A 23006-nucleotide genomic window follows, 5' to 3' on the forward strand; every position below is an offset into this window, starting at 1 on the left:
TTTTTCACGGAAAGAGTCATTGGGCACTGGAACAGGCTGCCCAGGGAGGGGGTTGAGTCACCTTCACTGGAGGTTTTTAAAGGAACGGGTGGATGAAATGCTTAGTGGCCATGGTTTAGGGAGTGTTAGGAATGGTTTGGACTCAATGATCCAGTGGGTCCTTTCCAACCCTGATGATTCTATGATTCTATGACTCCTGCTTTTCCGTGTTAAGTCATACCGGGGCTGACTGTTCTGCATTTTCTGTAGGAACATTGGATGGAAGGAAGAAGACCAGTGGGTTTTCCAGACTGTCATCAACCAGTAATCCAAGTGGTCTCCAGAGGAGGAGGATTTTGTACCTCGATGCGCTGCAGAGATACCTTCCACACAAATCGAGGCATGAGCTGGTCCAGGCGGTGTTTTAAATATAAATTCTTACATAAATTCTGCAGTGAACATCTGTACTAAAGAACATTTAGCAAAGTATTTTCTTTTAAAATGTTTTAACTGTACTTTTTGCTCTGCACAGAGAAGGGATGGCCCTGTCTGCAAAACGCATTGAAAAATGATCACTTCAAATCAGCATCGTGGAGTTTACGTTCCCACAGACTCTGAGAGCCAAACTCACAAAATCAGTTTGTTAGCACTGCTTTTGCTGCATGGTTTTATAGTTATGTCATGCTGCTCAGCTTCTCTTGGTATTTTGTCTTTATGAGGATATATAGCCTTGTTGCACTGTCTAGAAATAGTTATTTTAATTGCTCTGTGGCACATATATAGCAGGAGGAGTGGAAAGTTATCTCCTCATCTCAGGGAGAGGCTATTTTTTGTATGCATAAAGCCTTTCAGATTGATTGCTGATTCCTCTTACGCTCCGCAGTGAATAAGTTGCATAGCAGCTAATCGAGAAACCCATTTCAAGGCCAGAACACTTCGGATGTCATAAGTAAAAGAAGGAGTCTTTTTTATCTCTGCAGGTATTTTTAGACCATCTACTTCCTTGTGCCAAGGAGTGGCAGTGAAGGGATACTGATAATTAGTATAGATCCCCTAACATATAGTTCATATGGACCTCAGAAACTGTTGTCTGTGAGAACCGGCTAAATAATTACATGCTTGTACCATGTAGGGGTATTTTAAGCACAGCCATTATTCATGGGTGTCCCTAATTCTATGAAGGTTCACTTAAAATTTTTAAATTCTAAATTTGGAAATCATAATTCTGCATTGAACCGATACCTGTTAGTATGTGTATTAGGATGGCAAACATAGAAATGCTAAAACAGTACTAAGGATCTATTAAAATGTTTGTGTTACATTAGAAAACTAGACTTGGAGCCTTTTGTGCCTTCCTTCCTCTAAAGAATAGTGGATCAGTGGACAAGCACTGCCTGCTTGATCCAGTCGCAGCTCATTGAAGAAAGGCAAACTCTCCATCCCATTTCTTGCTGATGAATTTCTTAGCTTTAGGTACTTGCTGGCAAGGGTCCCCTGAGCTGGTGAGGGTGGCAATGGCCATGTGCGTGTGACCAAAGAGAAGCTCCAGATGTGGTGTACCACTTTATCTTCATCCACCCAGGAGCCGATGGGAATATCTGCAAGCTAAGCACCAGATGAGGCAGCATCCCTGTGTCCCCTACCAAAGCCTGGAAGGTAGCATCAGGAATGGTCCCATTGACACTCGTGAGCCGCCAGGCATCTCCAGAACCTCTGTCAGCCCTTAACTTTTATTTCTGGGGATATAAGACAGGTCTCCTGCCTCGGTATACGTAGCCTTACTGTTACTGCTCCTGCTGAAGTCTTGAACGTCCTCGGGAACCTGAATGGAGTAAGGCCAGAGAAGGCGTATTTTAAGGTTAAACTGTTTTAGGTGCAGGCATTGGTGGTGGTGATGTGCAATCTAAATCTTGGCAATCTAATCTTGGCAAGCTAAAAAATCCATTCCAGATTCCTGTCAGGACACAAAAGCGTCTGTACAGTCACTTGAGCTGATGGTGTTCTCGGTGGATCAGAATTTGCTGTGAGGAGCCCCACTTGCTGAAAGTGCTCAGTAAATCTGGAGATGTATTGAAAGGACCTTCTTGCATTTTATGTGCTTTAGGAAGAGACCATTGCATTTAATTTATTTCTATTGCAAAAACCACAGTTCAGAAAAGAACAGTGGATGTCAGGGGTATGGAAGTGCCCTGTGGTACAGGCAAACAGGGAAAGGCGGGAGTGGTGGAGTGATATCACCGCCCACTGACAGCAGGAGCCCGTGGTGTGCCTGCCACCTGGCAGAATGCTCTGGGGCCTAAACTGTGGATTCCATGGGAATAGTCGTGATATGATAATTAAACCAATTATATTCAAGGTCTGCAAAAATGTCTACAGTTATTGTTTTATTAATGCATACTTTTTAAAGCTTTCTGGGATGCTTTACTTTTTTAGATTGCTTATGAGAAGGCTTGGCATCACTACCACTTCATCAGGAAACAGCGCAGAGTCTTGCTGTCAAACTGGGCTCAGGCCAGGAAAGCCTTTCTGTTTAAGGCTGTGGCGATGGCCGCCGAAGCCTCTGCTGCTCATGAGACAGAAGCTGAGTTGGCCAATGCCAGACGAAAGCAACAGGAGTTTTGTGCTGACCTGAAAGCAAAGGTAGGTTCCGTTATAAATCTACCACTAGCAAATCTGTTTTTCACTGATAAATTCAAAATGAAATTACAGTGTTTAAGTGAAGAAGAGCTAACTGAAACTAGTTGTGATAATCCTGCTTTTTTCTGGCCTGATTGAATTGTTTTGGGCAGTTATGAGAGAAAAGCAAAGTAATCTGTTGGCAGAGGTCACTGTGTCTGTGAAGCTTGATGGTTTGGAAGATGCTCTGCTTCATTATCAACAAGGATCCTTGTTAGTGTTTCGGCTCCTGAATTTGGTTTGTCTTGCTTTGATTAAGAATTTGATTACCTAACACACTTTAGCCCTTACAGTGAGTTTCATACTGCGGGTGTAATCTCTGTATAAACTGTGATCACATTTGTCGTGATGGATTTTGAGCACCATTGAAGAGTTTGAACTGTGTTTCAATATTGGGAGAACAAGATTTGTTCTGCGGTTCACAATATGAGAGACTGTCAACAAGCTATGGAGTGTAGGTCTGGCATCTTGTTACTTTGGTTCCTTCATAGCCTTGGCAAATCACAAAATATTTGTATGCTTGTGTTTCTTCCTCAACGAAGCCAAATTGGTGTCCTTAGTGTCTAAGACTTGCTTTGTAATTGCCTTTACAAATCAAATCCTCAGAATTGGCAGTGAAACATTACGTTTATCATCACTGCTCCCAGTTTTTATGTTGATGCTAGTCTGTTTTCGGAGAAGTAATGAGTATCTCTCTTCCCTTCTGTCTGTTTTCAAGCATGCTTTCTAAGACCTGAAACAATGGAGCCTGTAACTTGTTGCCCTCGTCACAGAGGTTTCACACTGTTCTGAAAGGTGATTTACTGTGTGAAGGGGTGCAGAAAGGTAAAAAATACCTGAGGATTTTTTGAAAGCGATTAGAACAAAATGGGAGGAGCCTGGAACAGCAGAGGAAAGTGTTATGATGTTGAATGTCTAGGGCATTTGTAAGGGGAATTGCGTTTCTGGGCATGAAAGGCAAGTTGAGATTCGCTTAAACTGCTCTCTGATTTCCCACTTGCTCAGAAGTTAACGTCCAGAAGCACACATGGTGTGTTATTCCCCGCTTTACCAACATCATCTCTGTTGAACCCTTACTTTTCAGTGAATGCTGAACACTTGATTTTGGTTTTCTACAAGTAGAAACCACAGTCAAACCTGTCTGCGACTGAGGTTTTTGATGTTGATGCTCTTTTTTCCTATAGTAACAGTACAAAAACCCCTTCTGTCTCCTGTTCGAGAGCCGTCTGTTGTCGGGAGGTTTGAATCGAAACACTTCAGGGTTAGAACTGTCTGGGCTTGACGAAGTGAGGACCCCATTGTAGCTCCTGTGCAGGCTTCCCTGGAGCCAAGTAGAGTCAGGAGTGATTCTCCAGAGCTGGCAGGGGCAGTGCGTGGTTTTTCACGCAGGCCGCCCTGTCCTGAAAATTGCTGTGTTTCTCTTTGCTGTGCAGTTAGAGGTGGAAGAGCTCCTGTTCCAGAGTTGTGAATTTATGAATCACCTCTTTCTTTTATTTTTTTCTTTTTTCCTGTTCCCCACAAATGTAACAAGGAAGCCCTTGCAGTACTTGTCTTGTTTCCACGCACCTTAAGATTCTCACCGATGCATTGAACATTGTCTGAAAGGTTTGGGATTCTGACCTCCTGTTTCCCGTAACTGCAAACTGTTTGAAACATAAACCCATTAGGGCTGCACTTTTCCAGGTTGTGTTCAAAGGTGGCTTTGTTAAAATGTTGAACGTTTGATCAAAAACAATTCACCTGTATCACAGAACAGAGGAGTAACAGAGGTACAGGTTTTCATTAAAGGAGTATACTGTTGTGACCTTGTTTTGATCAGCTCTGCAGCCGAAAGGGCCAGAGGACGGAAGCTGGGACTGGGGAAGGAGCTAGGTGTTCTTCAGAGAAATGATTCTATAGGTAACTGTGGGTTCTGTTTGGGTTCAATGGCTACGTGTGTTTGAAAACTTACATTTCACCCAGGTACAGTTTGTTTTATAGACTTGTATTCCACACTTCTGACGTGTGTTGGGCTGTGGAGCGGCTGTTGGCAGCTACCAGGGGAAAAAGTAACTCCAGTGAGTTAATTTACGCTGATCAAACCCATCCTGAGAGGGATTCATAAGATGGGGTAAAAAAGTGAATCTGTCTCTAAGGGAACGAGTGTAGAGCTGAAAATCAGGCGTTTGGGCTGTTCTCCCGTGTTTTGGTTTGGGCCATGAATTGACTTATTTTTTATATTTCAGTAAGTTTAGCATAGGGAAAATCTTACTTGTATCACTTAGCCAGAGGAAAATTGTAGCTGCTGTAATGGTTCAGCTGTGTAGTGAACTCCAGGTACGCTCGTGAAGAGTTTATATTCTGACTGTGAGAAACGTGGATCTCCTTCACACACCAGGTTTCAGAGACAGCCATAGCATTTCCATGCCCCTGGACATGAGCTGTGAAGTGTTGGTTATCACGCACCCTGTAAGCTAGGTAAGCAGTTCTTGAAATGCAAATGATTCATACATCCATTTTGCAGACAGAACATGCAGAAATACATTAAAATTCAAACTGGATTGTTTAAGCAGCTGATAATGATTGGGTAGGAGAAGACTGGACTCTGAGTATGCCACCTTTCATTTAGCTGCCAGCCAGTAAGCCATTTCACCTGTTTTACTTGTTTGGTTTGAAAGGGATGTGTGTGTGTGTCTGTGCTGCTCTGAGTTTGTGGGGTTTCTCAAAGGAGTTTTTCTTTCCCTAGTGTGTGAAAATCTGTTTGTTCCTAATTTTAGTGCAGACTGAGCAATGCGAAAGAGAAATACTTGCATGTGATAGGCTGTGCATTTTGTTATTACTGCAATAACCACATGGTATCACCTAAGTTTTATATGGATCTTTTCATCTGTCAGCGACAAACCAAAGGCACAGCAATCAGACTGAAGAATGCTTCCTTTAAAACTGCTTTAAATGCACCAGAAGCAACTGTGCCATCAGTGAGACTCTAGGCCTTGTGGCTGACAAGAAGTGGTAGCAATTAAGAAGTAAAAGCAGCAGAGAAGTTAAATTAATGTTTAAAGCAGTTTTCGCTGAGCCTTCAAATTCTTATTTCCATGTTCCATCTCACAGAAGATCAATGTGTGTCCCTTGGTAGAAATCAGTGTCCTCCAAGGAGGAATTTTGAAACCACTCCAGAAACTCAGATGAAATAAATCCCAAAGGGCCATGAGGTTATTATTGTACAGAAGGAAGTGTGAGGTGGGTAACACTAGTGAGGATGTGCTGTATGTTCTTAAGGAGGAGATGTTTCTGATACCCTGCCTCTAACAGCCCTGTTTGCCATTGGGAGAAAAAGCCCCAAGCCAAGGGAACCAGTGATGGGGAGGTGGGTGGGTGTGTTACACTCCAGTGTGTGACTGGGAATCACCCGTTTCTGGTTGCTTCATGCTCTGTGGGTTTAACCACTTTCAGGGTTCTGCAGCAGGTGCTGTGTAACATAAATTCTCTTTGTGTAAAATTCCTCTTTCTAAACAACACAGAGAAGGAAATTCTTCTGTGTCACAAGGTAGTACAGTAATGAAGCAAGAGCGTGATCTCTTCCGAGAGTCATAAGGAGTCTGGCGTGTGGTTCCAGGGGCTCTTCAGAAGTTTTTGGGCTAGAAGAATCCACCAGGCTGGAGAAGAAGGTGCAGGGTTTTAGTGTTGAAAGTTATTGGAGGCTTCAAACCACCGTTTTGTTAATGGTCGTGATAGTCTGAGTTGTTATCGTACAGTTGGTGTCAAAAGTAACTTCCTCTGTTAACTGGGAGGTTCAGGAGGAGCTGCACTCTGTAAAATCGATACAGACCGGTTCTTTTGTCCATGAGTAGGGAGCTGTCTTGTCCCCGAGGAACGGGAGCACCATTCTCACTGCCGGGCTGCTGGCCGCCTCCTCTTTCAGTGGCTGCTGCCCCTGTCACCTCTGTCCAGGGCGGCTAGCTTTTTGTATTTAGGATAAAATCTGACTGTGGATTTGGAATGCTCGGTGTTTGTGGTGGAGGTAACAGCCAGCAGCACTTTAAAGGTAGCATCCCAGAGCGGCAGGATGTCGGATCGGCGTGTGGCTTTGCCTGGTGGCAGGAGGCAGCTGCACATCACCACAGGCAGCACCCTGAGCCACTGCTGCCAGCACAGGGACCAGAGCACGTCAGTGTCTTCCTAAACATTTCTACTGGATCATGATGTTTAGTGTGGAGCCCCTGGTGAAGTGGACCTTCTTTCCACACTGAACTGGGAATTGACCCGTGTGCATTTAAACGTTGCGGTCAGTTCATGAGGTTACTCACGTGAGAAAAGGGAAATAAGAAGTATGTCTTTATCAAACCAGGACTTTCTGGAACTTCCTGAATTTAAAAGATGATGGATTTTTCACATTTTTTTTACAAACTTCTGCCTGCCCCGCAATATTTGAGACTCCAGGAATGGTCAGCACCCATCTCATTATCTTTCCATTTAGGAATATAGGCATATGCTTTCTAGTCTTATTTCCAAGAATAACACTATTAATGTTTTATATTTCAGTGTGTGGTGGGTGTGGTTAGCGCAAGGGGGTTTTGGTTTTGGATACAGCCGTACAGTCAGGAGCAGTTCTGCACACCAAGTGCCCTTGGAGATGCTAGCTCCTGGGGCAAAAATTTTCCTGTGACTTCCAGAGTCTTGGCAAACAAGTCGTTAACTGAAATCTAGAAAGTCCAGGAGGTGCCGGCTGTGTAAGCATGAATCTGCTCTCCAGTACCTGTGAGTTCTGCGTGCCTGAGAGCTGCTGGAACTGGCTGGGGAGCAGCTGGGGTAGGCTCTGTGATAACAAATTGTGGGCGAACGCGAGGAACTTTCAAACGTTCTTTTTAATGAATCACACTGCTTGGAGCAGACATTTCTGTAATCAGCAATGACTTAAATTATTTTCATTTTTTAACACAGACTGCTATTGTCCTGTTCCATTTATAAAATACTTAAGTCTAGGAGGTTTATTATCCCATTAATCTGAGCGGAATTTTCTGTGCTTAACCTTCTATTAACCTTAATAGAAATTGCTTAGGTGAATCCTTGTTCTTCTATGGGGATGTGGTCTGTAATTTTTTTACCTTCCTCTTCAGTCCATCCCTCTTTTCTTAAAAATCTTTCCTTTTTTAGCACCTTGGAATGGGAGGGAGTTGCTCAGGCAAAGGACATAGATCAGCATGCGTTACTTTTACCTGATGTATTAATGACTGAGCCGTATTGTGTGTGAAGAGGCTGCGCTGCTGGTGATGAAAGTCACCTTTTAATGAATTTCTCATGTTAAATCTTCTAGGGATCTCAGTTTGACTGCACTCTGTGGCCAGTTCTACAGCAGATGAAAGTAATGACCTTCTCTAGCATAGGGAAATAAGTTTGCTAAATTTGTTAAATCCTCTCCATTGACTGGATGATGTGTCCAGCAGGAATTGAACTGAGAAGAATATCCTTATTGAAACCCTGATGCTGTGGTCCTGGAAGTCCTGTAGCCTGTGACTTTTTATCATTTAACCAGAGTTGTTGCCGAGGTTCAGCTGGCCTACGCCTTGCGGCAAAACTGCTTTCATAAAGAAAAAGAAGATGGGTCCAGTGGTCATAGGAGACTCCGTTCTGAAGGGAACGGAATGGACCAGACCCGCTCCCTAGGGAAATTTGCTGCTCCCTGGGCGTGGGCTAAAGATGTGAAGAGAAAAATTCCTGTGCTGGTACAGTCCTTCATTATTATCCAGGATTGATTTTTCAGATGGGCAGAGATACATTTGAAACAAGAAATCCAAGGGCATACAAAAGAGACTTCAGGGCCTTGGGATCACGGGCTAAAGAATGAGTAGTGTTCTCCTCTGTCCCTCCAGTTGCAGGAGTGGATGAGGGAAGAAACAGGAGGGAGCCAGCAGATCCATACACAGCTCCGAGCCTGGTGTCCACCAGCCGCATTTGGGGTATTTGATCGCACTCTGTCTGCACGCACCAGGCCTGGACTGCTTTTGCTATGGCCTGTCAGCATTTGCAAAGTTATTTTGTTTGAAGACATCCCCTAAAATATTTTTGTAATACCCTAAGGAGGGTGTGCAGGAATGTTTCAGAGGTCAGTAAAGCTCTGGGGGTCTCTGGAAGTGGATTTGGATCGGATCATTTTATGAAGTTAAAAGATTGAGCTGGAGAGAATCAGAGTGGGGATATCAGAGGATTTCCTTCTTATGCCTTTAGTTATGACATACAGGGAGACTGTCACAGGATTATTGGGAATTCTTGCTTAGAATTTGAATTCTAGCAGCTTGCTCTGTCTGTGTAGTGCAGGGTAGCCTGTGAGGATATAGGCTGTGTAGTTGTTTTGTGACACTGCTCCTCCGGTCCCTTCATGTCCTTTGGGGCTGCCGTGTATTTCAGCCAATTTCAAGGGCAGTTCTCCCTCCTGTGTGACCTCTACACCACAGACCTCCTCTGCGCCAGCCCTTGCCCTGGCGTTCCTCTCTACCTCACTGTGCAGCTCAGCTGCTGGAAGGAGCCACTCTGGGCAGCTTCAAGATCGGTTTGTAATGAAAGTCAGCATTGCTTAAAGGGAAAGCCTTACATGGCACTGTGATACCAATTGTGCTAATGTAGTGGGAATTCCCAAGGAAAGTAAATCAGGAATACTTTTGTCATTAGAAGTATCTGCAGCATGAAGTACAAGGTAAATACATTAATTGCTATTCAGATTCAGAGTGAAAGAACTAATTTATTATTTTAATTAGTTTGTAGTGTACTTTGCGTTATTGTAATACGCAATGTTGAAATAATGAACTGAAAATAGGTACACACGCATCTGTCAGCACAGCAATTTATTAATTCACTTGGCAAAACGCTTCTCTAATAACGTGTGAACTGTGAGAGGTGCTTAGAAATGCCGGCTGTAATTAAAAACTTTGAGAACTTCATGTTGGCAGTGCTCGTGCTACTAAAGCGTAAGCTGCTTTGTGAGGCAGGCAGGAGGGGATCCAGGTTTCCCGTGTATTTTCAATATATAGTTTTAACTCCTAGGATTTATTTAATATTTAAACAGAACATTCCCTGTTGACCACGTAAACCCTACCCTTCTGACTTTGCACTCATAGGAATGCAAGAATGCAATCAAGAACACATTAATGTTTTTGTGTGCATTCCGTGATCCCAAGATATGGGGGGGGGGGGGTGGGATGGGTCCCCAGGGAATCGGAACTATTGCTCAGGGATTTTTTAGTTTCTTTGGGTCTGCATGACACCACCTCCAGAGGGAAAAACTGGATGAGTACAGGGGGCTTGCTTGAAACACTTACATTGTAGGAGTGTTAGAAACTCAGCAATCAGGTGGTCACTTTTAAACAGCTTGCTATGAAATGTGTGAAACTCTGTGCCCTGGAGGTTTCTTCTGTTATCTCCATTTTCTGCCTGCCTGTTGTTGCCCAGTTTGCCTGACAGCAGCGCCCCCAGGGCTCTTGGGCTAGGCTGGGTGCCCACAGCAGAGAGGTGTTAGAGTGTTTGAGCGGGGTTGAAATGTGAAATATTTTGACATTTGAATCAGCTGTTCAATTCCTAGTTGTTTGTATTTCATACATAATAAAACCCTTACATTTAGCTCAGCTCTGTTAAAAACATTTTACCTGATATGACTTGAACTCTTCATTGGGGAAGACATGGCATAATTCCAGCCTACAGTAATCACATGCCATAAGGATTTTGCAAACAGTGCTTTTCTCTTTTTTACCAATCTTTCCATTTTTTTTGCAATAATGAATACTTTTTTTAAAGGAGGTGACTCCTTTTGCACTTTGAACAGATGTAAATTAGATCAACATGGAAGGGGTGGAGATAACATCAGCGAACTTCGTGTGCTGCTTACAGAAACACATAATGGGTATTGTGGGGAAAGTATATACAGTGAAACTGTCCTTCCTTCTGTCATTGATATCACTTGTTTTTTCGATCAGCGATGATTTGTGCGTTTAAAAACCTAGCGAGATAAGAATGTAAACCAGATTCTGCCCCCCTGAGTCACTAGGAGTGTTCAGCAGCGATTTAGGGCAGTACAGACTGCTCTGTGGAAGGTAGTAGGGATACGTACTGAATTCTTGGCAGAACAGTTTTGTTCTGGGCAACCTCGTGCATGGTTAGTGCTTGTCAGCTGAGTGAATTGTGTGTTTGATACTCACCTGGCTGTATGGACCTGTTGAAAGTGTAAGCTTGTGCCCCGATGCTGATTTCTGCTCCGGAGCAAAAGGCTTTAGCAGCAGAGCTGGGTGGAAATAGTGAGGGAAGCTGATTATGGCATGCAAATATCTGCTGATAGATTGATGAATAAGGAGGCTGGAGATTGTTTTAGACCTCTTTTTTGTTGTTTGCTTTCCTCAAATCAGTTGTCGTCTTGACAGAAGCTCTGCAATTCTGATCTCAACACCCGTTTCTAGTTAGTGGTTCCCCTGAAATACCAGTTAACATCAACTTCTGTTGGAGACCAATTAATGGCCTTGCTAACTAATAGCTGCATTCAAACACTGACAGAGGTCTCTGGTTAACAGGTAAATTAATATCTAACGAAGACAGTAAGGATCAAGAGGGTTCTCAGACATGGGGAAAAGAGGAGCTGCCTCCTGTCCTGAGCACCCTTACACCAGCAATCTATCTTGTTATTGAGGGAGTTGGAAAGGAGTGTGAAGCAATGGCATAGGAAAAGGCAAGCTTCAGAAGAGCAGTGTTTTCGTTTACACAGTTTGACTATTACCTCATCTCAGTTCAGAAAAACTCAGTCATGCTGTTACAGAAGTTAGAGTTCCTTCGAACTTCTGCAGTGGATTCTAGCTCTGATCTGAGCAGACTTTTAGCAGGTTTAATTCGATTTGTATTTGCTGTAGATTTTAAAGCTTCATGTGTATGTCTGCTTCAGCCTGTTTCAAAGTGAGGTAGAAGTGATCACATGTTCTTCTACAGTCATTTTCTAAATGCTTCATTTAAGGTTGTTATGTGGCAAGGTGAAGGTAACGAAACCATTCCGTATTTTATTTTGGATCCTTAACTGCACGAGCAGCTGTGCCCAGATTGCTCAATAAACATTGCCATTTTAGACCAGGACCAGGAATGTCCGAGCACAAGGGTGCAAGTGGGCTCTGGTCTCTTAGGGTTGGTCTTCATTCATGCAGGTGTTAGTTAAGAAATTTTATGTGTTATTGAAGGTCAAAGTGGGAATTTCAGATCTGATGTCACTGAGATGGTTTTGGCACTTTTATCATGATTTTGATGATCTTTTTGTATGTGATTTTATTGGCCTGTTATGCCAATCATCTGTGAATTGCACATTAATGGATGGAAAGCTGGTGCTTGCAAGCGATTATGGATTGCTGATAAGATTATAGATCTCAGTTTGTAAATGGATTATGTGGTTTCCTTCCCAGTCTGCTTGGCAGGGACTGCAGCATTGCTGAAGTCTGCTGCAGGACTGCCTTTTCCACCCTTTCTTTCAGGTTCTGCAGTGGAAAGCACAGCAGGAAGAGGCTGCTAGGCTGGAAGCTGCTGTAGCTGCCAGAAGAAGAGAGAAGAAGGATGAGGAAGAAAGGCTACAGGAAGAGCAGGAAATGATTCGAAGAGTTCAGGAGAAAGACAAAGTATGAGAAACTTGTGTACATTTTTGTATATGCTAATGTGTACGATTGCCTTTCAAATCTTTAACTCCTCTCACTGCCATGTATTCTTTGAAGTATTCAGTATTAGTACGGAGGTGGGCGAATGGTCAATCGAGTCTCACTGCTGTCCGTTTTAGCTTTAGAGCTACCCGCTCGTGTGCAGCGGTTGTGTTACTTCATCGTGTGTCTTAAAAGCCAGCTGTACGTAAGTGTTTGTAGCCATTTCGGTGTCACAAAACCTCAGCGCAGAGGCACTACAGGGTTTTAACTCTTAGGTTAGTGCTTTTAGCAACATGGCAAAGACTAAGAAAGATTCCAGGGCTGCAGTTAAATGTGCTGCAATGCAGCAGAGGAGCCGTACAGCACGTTGTCTGCAAGGCAGCGCACTGCACCTCACAGCACAAGGACCTGGAGCAGGGTGGCAATATTAACCATTTCGGGATATCAGCAGTCTATGTGACATTGTTGTAGGTACTTCTGTGGTGACTGCTCAGAAAATGGCTTTTAGGCACGAGCCTAAATTTCAGCTTAACAGGAAATCAGAAATCTGCTACAGTGAGTGTGACACTTTTAGAAAATCAAGCTGTCTCATAGGTGTTTGTGTTACCTTTTTGTTTGAATGATGTGGCAGAAATCTGGGAGGTTGTTTTACCAGAACTTTACCTTTATCTCTTGTTCTGGTTACTTTTCACACTGAAATCCAGTGTGCGTAGAGCCCGTCTCTCCTGTGGTGTGTCTGCTAAGCTGTGTGAGCGTTCTGGAAAAAACCAAGTCAGAGAATGCTATAGGTTCTTATGCTGTATCTTTCAAATGCGGGTGAGCAAACAGTCGCCTTTACTCTTACAGGATTACTCATGCTAATGTGTTTGCAAGGAAGATCACTAAAAGCTGTGCTCATCCCAGTTAGAGGCAGAGTTAAGGAAACAAGGCTGAGCTGTGTTGAAGAGAGCATTTCATGATGCACATGAAGGCTTTAGTGATGTCAGTATGTGCCACACTACAGAAAGCCTTTGCTAAAGAAGGAACAAAATCTTTATGTACACTATCACATTTTCGCTTTATGTTTTGCTTTCTTGTGCCACGGTTCTGTGTAACAGATCTTGCTGGGAATTCACTGGTGGGACTACAATGTGGGCAGTTAGATACCCTGGAATTTGGATTCTCATGTCATGGAGGTGTCTATTGCAGTAATTCCTCACAACCAAACACAAAACTATCTGTACTTAGAGCAATTTGATTACGTTGTTACTGAAACAATTTAAAACTCTTAGTAAAAGCAGAAAAGAAAAGATAGCAGAGCAAAATAAACACCTTGCAGGGGAGTGACAGGGGCTGCCTTAGCAGAAGAATGAAAATAAAGTCCTGCACTGCTAGGAATTCCCCTATCTAATTTTATAGCACTCAAATCCCTTTTTCTTGCTTTGTCCCAAAAACTATGTCCCCGTGCCATGTCAGACAGGTCCAGAGAAGAGGCTCTTGTGGCTTATTGTGTTCCTGGTGGCATTTTGCATGGTTATATCCCCAATTCTGCCAAGCAGACTTGACTGCAAGTGCTCCCTGGAGGAAAGCAGCTCTAGCTGCCAAAGCCTTCTTGTCTCCTGAGACCGTTATCTCCTCGTTATCTCCTATTGCTGCAAGTCCCCAAGCCAACACCTGAAAAGCTACCTGATTTCTTATTGGTTTTATTTTATTTGTGAGTTCATTTTTCTTGGTTGTGACTGCGCTGGTGTGTATCCAGTTCCTTCTCCAGCTGAAGTCGCTACTTACGTTGGTTACCTGGTTTTATTCTGCAATTTATCTTAAAGATGAAGTATACACTCATGGCAGAGCACAATGCTTCTGCTAAATTAGGATAAATCATATAGTTAACAAAACTGCAACTAATTCTTTAGAGGTCAGTTTCAAGAGATGTTTCTTCCCTTCAGAATACAACAATGCTCTCATTTTTAATAGGAATCAGAAAAGAGAAGGGACCTCAAGAGATCTCTAGGAAATCCGCTCAGTTATGAGGTCCAGCCAAATAACTCATGGCTTTATCCTTATATTAATGTTTTATTTATCCTTAAATTTATCTCTTAATATTTAAGGCTGCCATTTTAGGTTCAAAAGCTGAGAAAACCGTATTTATGTGTTTGCAAACCACACGCTTTCAGAGAAATCCTGGCTTGGTTTAAACCAGTATTGGTTTTCCCTTTAACTATAATTGGCCTGTGCAGATATTGTTGGTGAACTTTTTAAACACAGACCTCTCTAAAAAGACACAGGAATGAAGACTCACCCTGCTGTACTGCCAGCTCAGAAACCAAAAGGGTAGGCAGAGAATGGCGTGGTGCTTCACGCCGCCTCAGTGCTACCCAAAAAAAACCCCTTGGTTCTTAGGCCATGGTTGGTGGCACCCAAATTCAGGGTCCAGTGCTTGTTGGACCACACAGCCCCTGGGCTCTGCACTTTCCTGTGAAGAACTGTTATTTACTGTATTTCTTCAAACTCCAGGTGAAAAAATACCGGGCTGAGAAAGAGCTCAAGTGTCGAGAGCAGGAGGAGAAAGATCTGCAGTGGCTGGAGGAATTGAGGAAATTAATGGCTGAACAAGCAATTAGAGACAAAGAAAGGTAAAAGAATTGGAATGTGAATACTTAAGAGTATCAATAGGAACTTCTTATAATCTACTTTGCTTTGATCTCCCGACTTTCTAAGTTAGAATAAATTGAGATAAGTAAGTCTTTTTTCTTCCTGTTGGGCAGTCACCCCAGTCTAGGTACCAAGACTGCATCGTGATTGTAGCCTGGATGCTATCTGTTAGTTTGAATGAATTCATAGCCATCAAAGTTTTAGACCTCTGTAAGCGCTAAACTGTTGTAATCGTGATAGGATACACACATTAAAACCAACTCCCTTCATGTTTTTTTAATTGCAACTGAGTAATAAGACCTGCTATGTTCCCACTTTGCACAATTATTTATAATAAGATTTGTTCGATTTGAGAGGCGAGAGGAGCACATCAAGCCCTTAGCAGCCTCACAAGTATTTATTATTCTTTTAGAGGGTCTTAAACTGCACATGAAGTTGTGGACGCTCTTCAGCCATTTGATGCGATGTAGAGCTTGAGCCTGGTTCACAGCCGAATCCCTGCCAAGTCTCCACTGCAGAATATGGCCTTGAATGACCCATTGAAGAAGTGCTTAATGTCAGAGAGGAATAAAACAGAGTAGCATAAAACCCCTGTAGGCAGTCTGGTTAGAAATGCTCTCAAAGCATAGGCTTACCTTTTTTTTTTTTGCATAGAGGAAGGTACCAAACTGCATGGACTGTGATTAAATAGGGTTAAACTGCCATTAGCATGTTAAAATCTTGTCTTAAGCATTCATGGAAATACTACTGCAATCTATTTCATTGGGATACCTCGCTGACAGCTACATTGAAGAGTTTGTATGCTCATGCTCCAAACAGATGTGAAGCTTTCCTTAAGCGTACCTGCAGTGACTTTAGCTCATAGCAAACCCACGTGCTTGAATTCCTGAGTTTTCAGCAGCTGATCAGGCAAAATTGGCTTTTCTTCCAACCTGTGTGCTGCGCTGTGACATATAGCTGGAGAATGGGCTTTTTTTATGCTAATAAATGTTGCAGAATAAAATATAAGGAAACAGCACAGTTCATGGAGGGATGCAGGAAGGAAATAATCGCACCTTTGGGCTATTATGAATCCAAAGTCTGTAAATGCTGAGCATTATGTTCCCTAGAACTGCTGTGCAAAATAAAACAGTTGAACGAGAAATCCTTACTGTTTGTGGAGTTCAAGAATTCTGTGAAATTACTTAGTGCTTTTCACCTTTAAAGCCTTCAGAAACGTTAATCAAAGGAGGGCGGAGAGGTGTTGCTGCTAGGTACTGTAGAGCTACTGGTGTCATGTAAGGCATTTATCGTATGTATGGGACTGAACCAGGGTGGAACCACTGCCACAATGCTTTTTTCCTCTCATTTCCCTTTCATGTTTCCCTGGCTGGGGGAAGGGACTTGGAAGTCCAACTGCCCGGCTTTAAGCTGTGGAAATTGGCCGGGCCGGGGCTAAACTGTGCAGTCCTGCAGAAACTTGTAATGTTCTTACGTGTTTTCCCTGTGCAGCACATAAAGTTCTGCATTTGAGCCTCTGCAGAACTGATCGTGGAAGATGGCACAAGCCAGTGCCATGGTTCTGATCCGTGATACATTTTCAGGCTGCTTTGGGAAAGAGAAAGGTTTTTGGATCGTGAGCTGACTGACTATTCCAAGTACTAGATATGGCCCAGATACTGCATAGAGTTTCTAGGAGGTACAATAAGATATTAAAAATAGTATGCTGTTTTCCTGAATTGCTTTTAGAATTAATTTAAAATTAAGTTATTTGGCTTATAGAAACCAGAATTCTTCCCCTGGAGCCGCTGTGGTGCTCTGTTTGGGTCTCACTTCATAAGTGCAAGGCACTGAACAGTCAGGGCTGTGACCAGATCAAAGAGAAGGATTAAAGGCACCTGAAAATGGATGTAGAATTTCAAGTGACTGAGTCCACATTTGCTTTCTCCGATCCCTGTCTGACAGTGGGGACATGTAACAGATTGGCCATTTCATTTTTGGCCTGGAAGTCCCTAGGCAGCTGCAGCTTTATGTTGTGTGTGTGCCTCAGAACAGCCCCAGCGGGTTTGACTTTGTGTAAGTCCCCATTGATGCTGACCAAGTAAGAGATGGCGAGAGTATTGTGTTCGACACAACATGCTGATGAGCAATGCCATCTGTGATCAGAAACGCGGGAGAGAAGAGGATTGTGCTGGGATTTCTGCTCCAAGGACGGTATCTGCAGCTTTCCTTGAGCTTGTGCTGCTGCATCGAAGAATGTTTAGAGCTGAGGGCTGGATCAGGCTGTGCAAAACCCCGGCATCAGTTGGCAAAGGAGCTGGCCCGTCAGTTTTGCCAAGGGAACCGGTGGCTACTTCTGAAATGTTCAAACTAGTGCGTAAAGTGCCTGCTATCCCAGCTGCCTGGCCACTGTGGTGCAGCAGTTCAGTCACAGGCAGAGACACAGGCAGGGCTTCTCAGCTGCTAGGATAACACTTTCCACTGTCGATTGACAGCAGGAACAGGGTAAGGTGTGGTACAGGGCAAAAAAACCTCTTTATTATAACCCAGCTTTTTAAAGGTTTGCTAAAGCTTTCATAATAAACAGTATAGTTCACTTTTTCCTGTTGAATATTTATGAGACAGTGTCTGAAAGCAGAGTTTTAATGAAATTACGCTTATCAAAAATTACATAAGTGTGTACCCATGGTACTTCAAAAAGGTAGCTCCACTGCAGCTCATCAGCTATGCTCATTTTCCAGCTGGCTATTTATTAAAATCGTTACTTACTGTGGTACTTAATATAAAAAATGAGTATTAAGACATTTTAATTTCAAGCTTTTCTATAAAATTAAGTTTCCTTTGAAGAAATAGTAGGTAAAATATTACAAAGTATAATAGAGTGAAAGAGAAGTAACAGCTTTATTTGGATGTGGATGCTGTGAAATCACAGCTCAGGTAAGCTTTTAGAGCCAAGCATAAAAAGTATTGGAAGAATGTTCCAACTCAGGAGCACAATGGATAGAATCGTAGAATTGCTTAGTTGGAAAAGACTTTTGAGATCATTGAGCTCAACTGTACCTGTCCACTATTGAACCATCCCTAAGCACCTCATCTACACGTCTTTTAAACATCTCTAGAGCTGAGGACTCCACCACCTCCCTGGGCAGCCTCTGCCAGCACCTGAGAACTCTTTTGGTGAAGAAATGTTTCCCAGTGTCCAATCTGAACCTGCCCTGCCGCAGCTCAAAGCCGTTTCCTCTTGTCCTACTGCCTGTCACTAGGAAGGCTGGATATGTATTTACAGGGTTCTCTGTCTCCCCTGCGTGTAGATTCCATTGCCCCCTCACTGTGATCTTCACCCGCGTTAGCCCTGGCCTCAGTCTCTCCAGCAGAAGCTAGGTGATGGTCTCCTTAGGATAACAGAGAGCACAAACCACCTTCTCTGGGGCAGCAGAGGCTGCACTAAGACGCTGAGACCTCACTCAGCCCTGGTCTGCCCGTCTGTTACTTTGGAGTCAGCCACTTGGACCGACACAGCCTGGGCACGGAATAGCCATGAAATGTTCCTGTTGTCAGTGCTTTGCATTCTATGCACATGAGAATTTCTGCAGCAGAGACAAAGTATTTAAGATCAGAGCTGGCCCCTCTGTTTTCCTCCTCGGTAAGTCACAGGAGGTTCCAGGGTAGAGAGCTTTGTGTGCGGTGACACTGGGGCATTTCAGAACGTGCGTTGCAGCGGTCGTCTCCAAATGAGGGTGTCTCAATAGAATATAGTTTTTGTCATTTTTCAGAACAGCATAATATTTGCTTGATGTAAGAAGCAGATTAGGCTTTCTGTGGGAGCAAAATCACCTCTGAGGATTAAGAGTGCGAGCATCACCTGCTAAAGCTGCGGTGGCTGCAGTGAGAAACCTCGAGCCTCCCCGGGGCAGCCTCAGGCAGTGCAGTACCGCTCTCCTGGGACAGATTTGTTTGTCCTGATAATTGTGATTGGGTTATCGATTCAGAGGTCTTTTCTAGCTACCAGCATACCTGTACCTTTACTTCTGAGTTTTGCAGTTCATAGCACAAGTTCATAAGCTCAAAGGAGTATGTAAAATTTTGAGAGTAAGAACGTAAAAATCCATGTTGTATCATATTGGAAGATTCTCTTCCTTCTCTGTTTCTCTAAAGGCAAAAGAAGGATAATTGCCTCTTGAAGGGCAAAAGAAGGATAATTCTCCGAATGCAAAGCACGGTGATGACCCAGTGTAAGGACTAAAAGTGACGTCCCAAAGAATACCTGCAGCTGCGGGTCCCTAGCGAATACAGTGATGATAGTGCTGTTGGGGCTATAAAAACCTGCTGACCAGCAAAAGTAATGCCCTGGGTCGATTTTCAGGATTATTTGTGCTAACCTCCTTTTTCTTCCTTTTTAAGAAGGAGACAGTTCTCAAGTTCTCTTGCTTTTCCCAGGAAAGAGATTGGGAGCGATGTGTTTCTTTTCACGGAAAGGATTGTGGGAAAGAGTTGTTCTGCCAAACACAGATGTCAGAGGATGTTTCTTCTTGGCACAGAAAACGGGGCGGGGGGGAAGAGCAGCAGGGCTATATAATGCGTGCTAGGAAAATCTGTGTTCTAGAAATGGCATCTGAGAGCTTAGCTGGGCTGTTTAGAAGGAAAAAAGCAACCAACCTCCTCCAAACCCAAAACAAATTAAAAATTGCGTCCCCCTCAGAACCCTCCTTCTCCAAAATTCCCAACCAGAAAACTCCAACAAAACTAACATGTTCAAATGAAGAAGTGTCGTTTGCTGTTTCCATGTGGTTTACTGAGCCACCGTTTTGTTGTGAGGTGGGTACAGGAAGTGTCAAGCAGTGTTTCAAGCTGCAGTAGCGTAACAGCAATTTATAATTGCACTTAAGTGGTGTTCTTCAGCTTGTGTGCGTGCTGTTTGCCAGGGTGAAGTTTAGACAGGCAGTACTACAAAAGCGGCTGCTGGAGAGAAAGGAGCTGGCCCTACGAGAAGCACGAGAAGCAGAAGAGAGGGAGCGATGCCTGGAGGGGCTCCGGCAGCAGGTGGGTTGACTTCCTGCGGTTTCACATGAAGTGACGATACTAACACATGCTGCCATGTTACTCGGAAGAGAAAAAGAACAATCTATAGAAGCAATGAAATGATAAAGTTAAGGTGCACTTTTGGGCTGACTTTTGCAGCAGTTCTGTCATGTTACGAATCCTGTCTGCTCTGGAGCTCTGACAGCAGGAGCGCTGGGATATTAAAGTACACTGTACAAGCTGTTGATACTGAAAATAGGCAGATACTGTTTTTTCTGAGTTGGATGTGATTTCTCTTTTTCTTCCATTTTTGGTTTTTTTTAGAAATAATCTTAAGTCTGCCTTGAGTCCAGGACAAGATTTATGAGTATTATAAATTCTTTTTGAATTCCAAAAGCTTCCAGACCTTGGACAAGTTCTCCAGAGAGAAACTGAACTCTGTGAAACTTCAGCATGTTGATTTAAAAAGGACATTGTGGCAAACGCTTGTTGATGTTTGTCATAGTAAATGTAGTGTTATTTTTTCCTACTGATGACTTCTGAAGGACTAATTTTACCTTCATTTATAGTTTTGTATGTAATCTCCTTATTTTTTAACTCCAAATATTAAAAGGAAAAACCTGGATTTCATGTGCTTTAAACTCCAGGATCTGCAGTGTAAACGTTCTGCCAAAGGCAGTGGGTCTGGGGTGACTCCACAGGGGCCCGTGGGAACGTGCCTAACCCTAAGCCTGACTCTAGTGGCTCCTGGTGAAGAATTGTCCCTGCAGAGAGTTATCCCTTCTGGAATGAAAATAAGGGAGGGAGGAGAGGTGCTTTTCAAAGCCTTTTAATTTTGGATAATTTAAGCAGCACTGACGCAGCAGCTTTCTCCCCAGGACTGTCTGTGGTTAAAAATATGGCATTTGATGCAGCCTTGACCTCGACTTCAGTGCGTCCTTTGGCTTCAGGATCAGCCATTGCAGTACAGTTTGTGTGCCAGTGGAATTCTCCCTTAGTCCCCCATGGGCTGGTTGTGGCCTTATGAGTGCTTTCCCTTCAGCATTTGGGTGTAGAAAGTCAAGAAGAAAGAAAAATATAGGAGACTTCAAATACTCCAAGGCATCTTCTGTGGGAGAGCCGAGCATGACAGGAATGGCTGGACCTGTGGGTCACTGGTCTGTTATTACAGTCGTTTCTTAAACTGTTGAACTTGGGCTCATTTCCAGTCCACAATGCTTTCTTTTTAAGAATTGGATTCTATTAAATATTTTGCAGTATTGACAGTGTTATCTTAGGTTGTCGATGTGTTTTTAGTATAACAACAACTCTCTTCTGTCTTTTCCAAGCTACCGATCCAATTACATTGTCTTTTGTGTAATCTTTCACAAGAGGCCGGTTGGGAGTCATGATCCGTTGGTCTCTGCTGACTGACCCAACTCTTACCAAAATACTAAATGCTTCTAGAATGGGCTTTGGCCAGGGTGGTGAAGCTCCCCCTTCATTACGTTTGTCCCACCAATATTTATTCTCTGTTTCCCACTGATGAAAATACAAAGATGACCTTTCGTTAAAGAGGTGGAAAAAAATTATCATACACAACTTTAAATACTTTTTCTGCTTTTAGCCATTCAGGTGGGGTCCTGGCTTTGATTATTTCACTCATGCATCTCCTGCATTTTCCAAAGCAGTATTAGCCTGTATCTGGATATTTGAACACAATGAAAGTAAGCAATGAGAAAAGGATCTTAAATCTGACATCTCCAAACTTGTCTCTTGCACAGCATGGTGTGTGGGAGAATCTTTGGCACCGATCTGTCTGCGGGAAACTCAGCAGTTAGACCAGACAGACTTCATATAAAACCTGAAGGATTCACTTGTTTGTGGCACATCCCTCAGCGCTGCTGCCCACGACTCGGTAAAAACTGTGAACTCCAGCCTGAACACCTTTGTTTCCATCAGAAGAAAAAGCAGCAAGTTTGGGCTTCAGGAATGTGTATATTGCTAAATTATGAGCCTGCTTGTTCCTTTTGGTTGCTGCTTCTGAATTTTGGAGCTTGTGCTGATCACTGCTGCAGAGCTGGGGATGCTCTGCCTCTCTCACAGTGTCCTCATGGGGCTGAGGTCCTGCCAGCAGAGCCACATGCCGCTGTTATGGTGCCAAGATTAGTAGTGCACGTATTCTGATAGCCTGACACTTAGTGTAAGCCTGTTTCCTACCATGGGTACGATGAGGCAGGAACGTGAGCTCTCTCCTCACAGAAAATGCCGCCCAGCGTTCCAGTTTGTGTTTGCAAGGATGGGCAGTTGACATTCCCAAAATGCAGGCTGGGCTGTGTTCAGCCTGCCCACGCAACAGGCAGTTCTCTGCTTTACAGTAGTTCTGGGCATGCACAGTGCTATATTAAGTCCAGCTAATTAAATTGCCTCCACTGGGAGATGGGAAAAAAAATCTCCCTGATAATTATTCTCTGCCACAGTGGTTTTATTTTGGATTCAGGTTTTAAGTTTTATTACTTATGTACATGGATACAAGGTGATTTAAGACAATTTTTGTTAAAACAGGTAAGTGATGATGTTCTCAAAGGCTGTAGGTTATTGATGATAACCTTGTCTGACCTTACGTCTACACAGAGTAATTGCTATTTTTGTATCCTATATTTTAGGTTGCCGTGGTTGCAAAATTGGATCCCGCTAGAGTGCTGGCTCATACGGTGGCATCTAAAGCTCGGATGGGCATTGGAACCACGGAGGAGTTCCAGAAGCCACTGTTCAGGTTGCACACGTACAGCGAACAGCAGGTAAGTGTCTGTAATCATACCGCGTGGTTTGTTGTGTGCTCCTGTATCTTAATAGCAATACAGGATGGTAATACTAATGATACATCTTGAATAGCAATAGCAGCAGAGGAATATAGGATATAATGTGCGTAAAAATACAAACATCAAGGTAGTTGGGAGGGGGCTGTCTCTCTGACCTGGTGTAGATGGTGGAGGAGCACAACAGGGGTGGATACAACGGTCCGTTCAGGTCCAGCAGAGAACTCCTGGGCTCTCCCTGAGCAGTATCTCCCACTGCCACTGCTGAGAGAGGATGCTGGCTCCATGGACTGAT

General features: G+C 43.4%; 1 protein-coding gene across 1 annotated transcript in view; it reads left to right on the plus strand.

The window, feature by feature from the left end:
* CCDC148 (coiled-coil domain containing 148) overlaps positions 1-23006 on the plus strand; it is a 45983-nt gene that overhangs the window by 21148 nt on the left and 1829 nt on the right. The window contains 7 exon segments of the mRNA XM_054069318.1: positions 250-304; positions 306-389; positions 2413-2619; positions 12126-12266; positions 14778-14896; positions 19817-19934; positions 22559-22693. Of these exon segments, the coding sequence (XP_053925293.1) occupies positions 250-304; positions 306-389; positions 2413-2619; positions 12126-12266; positions 14778-14896; positions 19817-19934; positions 22559-22693 (859 nt within the window).

The sequence above is a fragment of the Cuculus canorus genome, chromosome 6 (genome assembly GCF_017976375.1).
Source record: "Cuculus canorus isolate bCucCan1 chromosome 6, bCucCan1.pri, whole genome shotgun sequence".
Taxonomy (NCBI): Eukaryota; Metazoa; Chordata; class Aves; order Cuculiformes; family Cuculidae; genus Cuculus; species Cuculus canorus.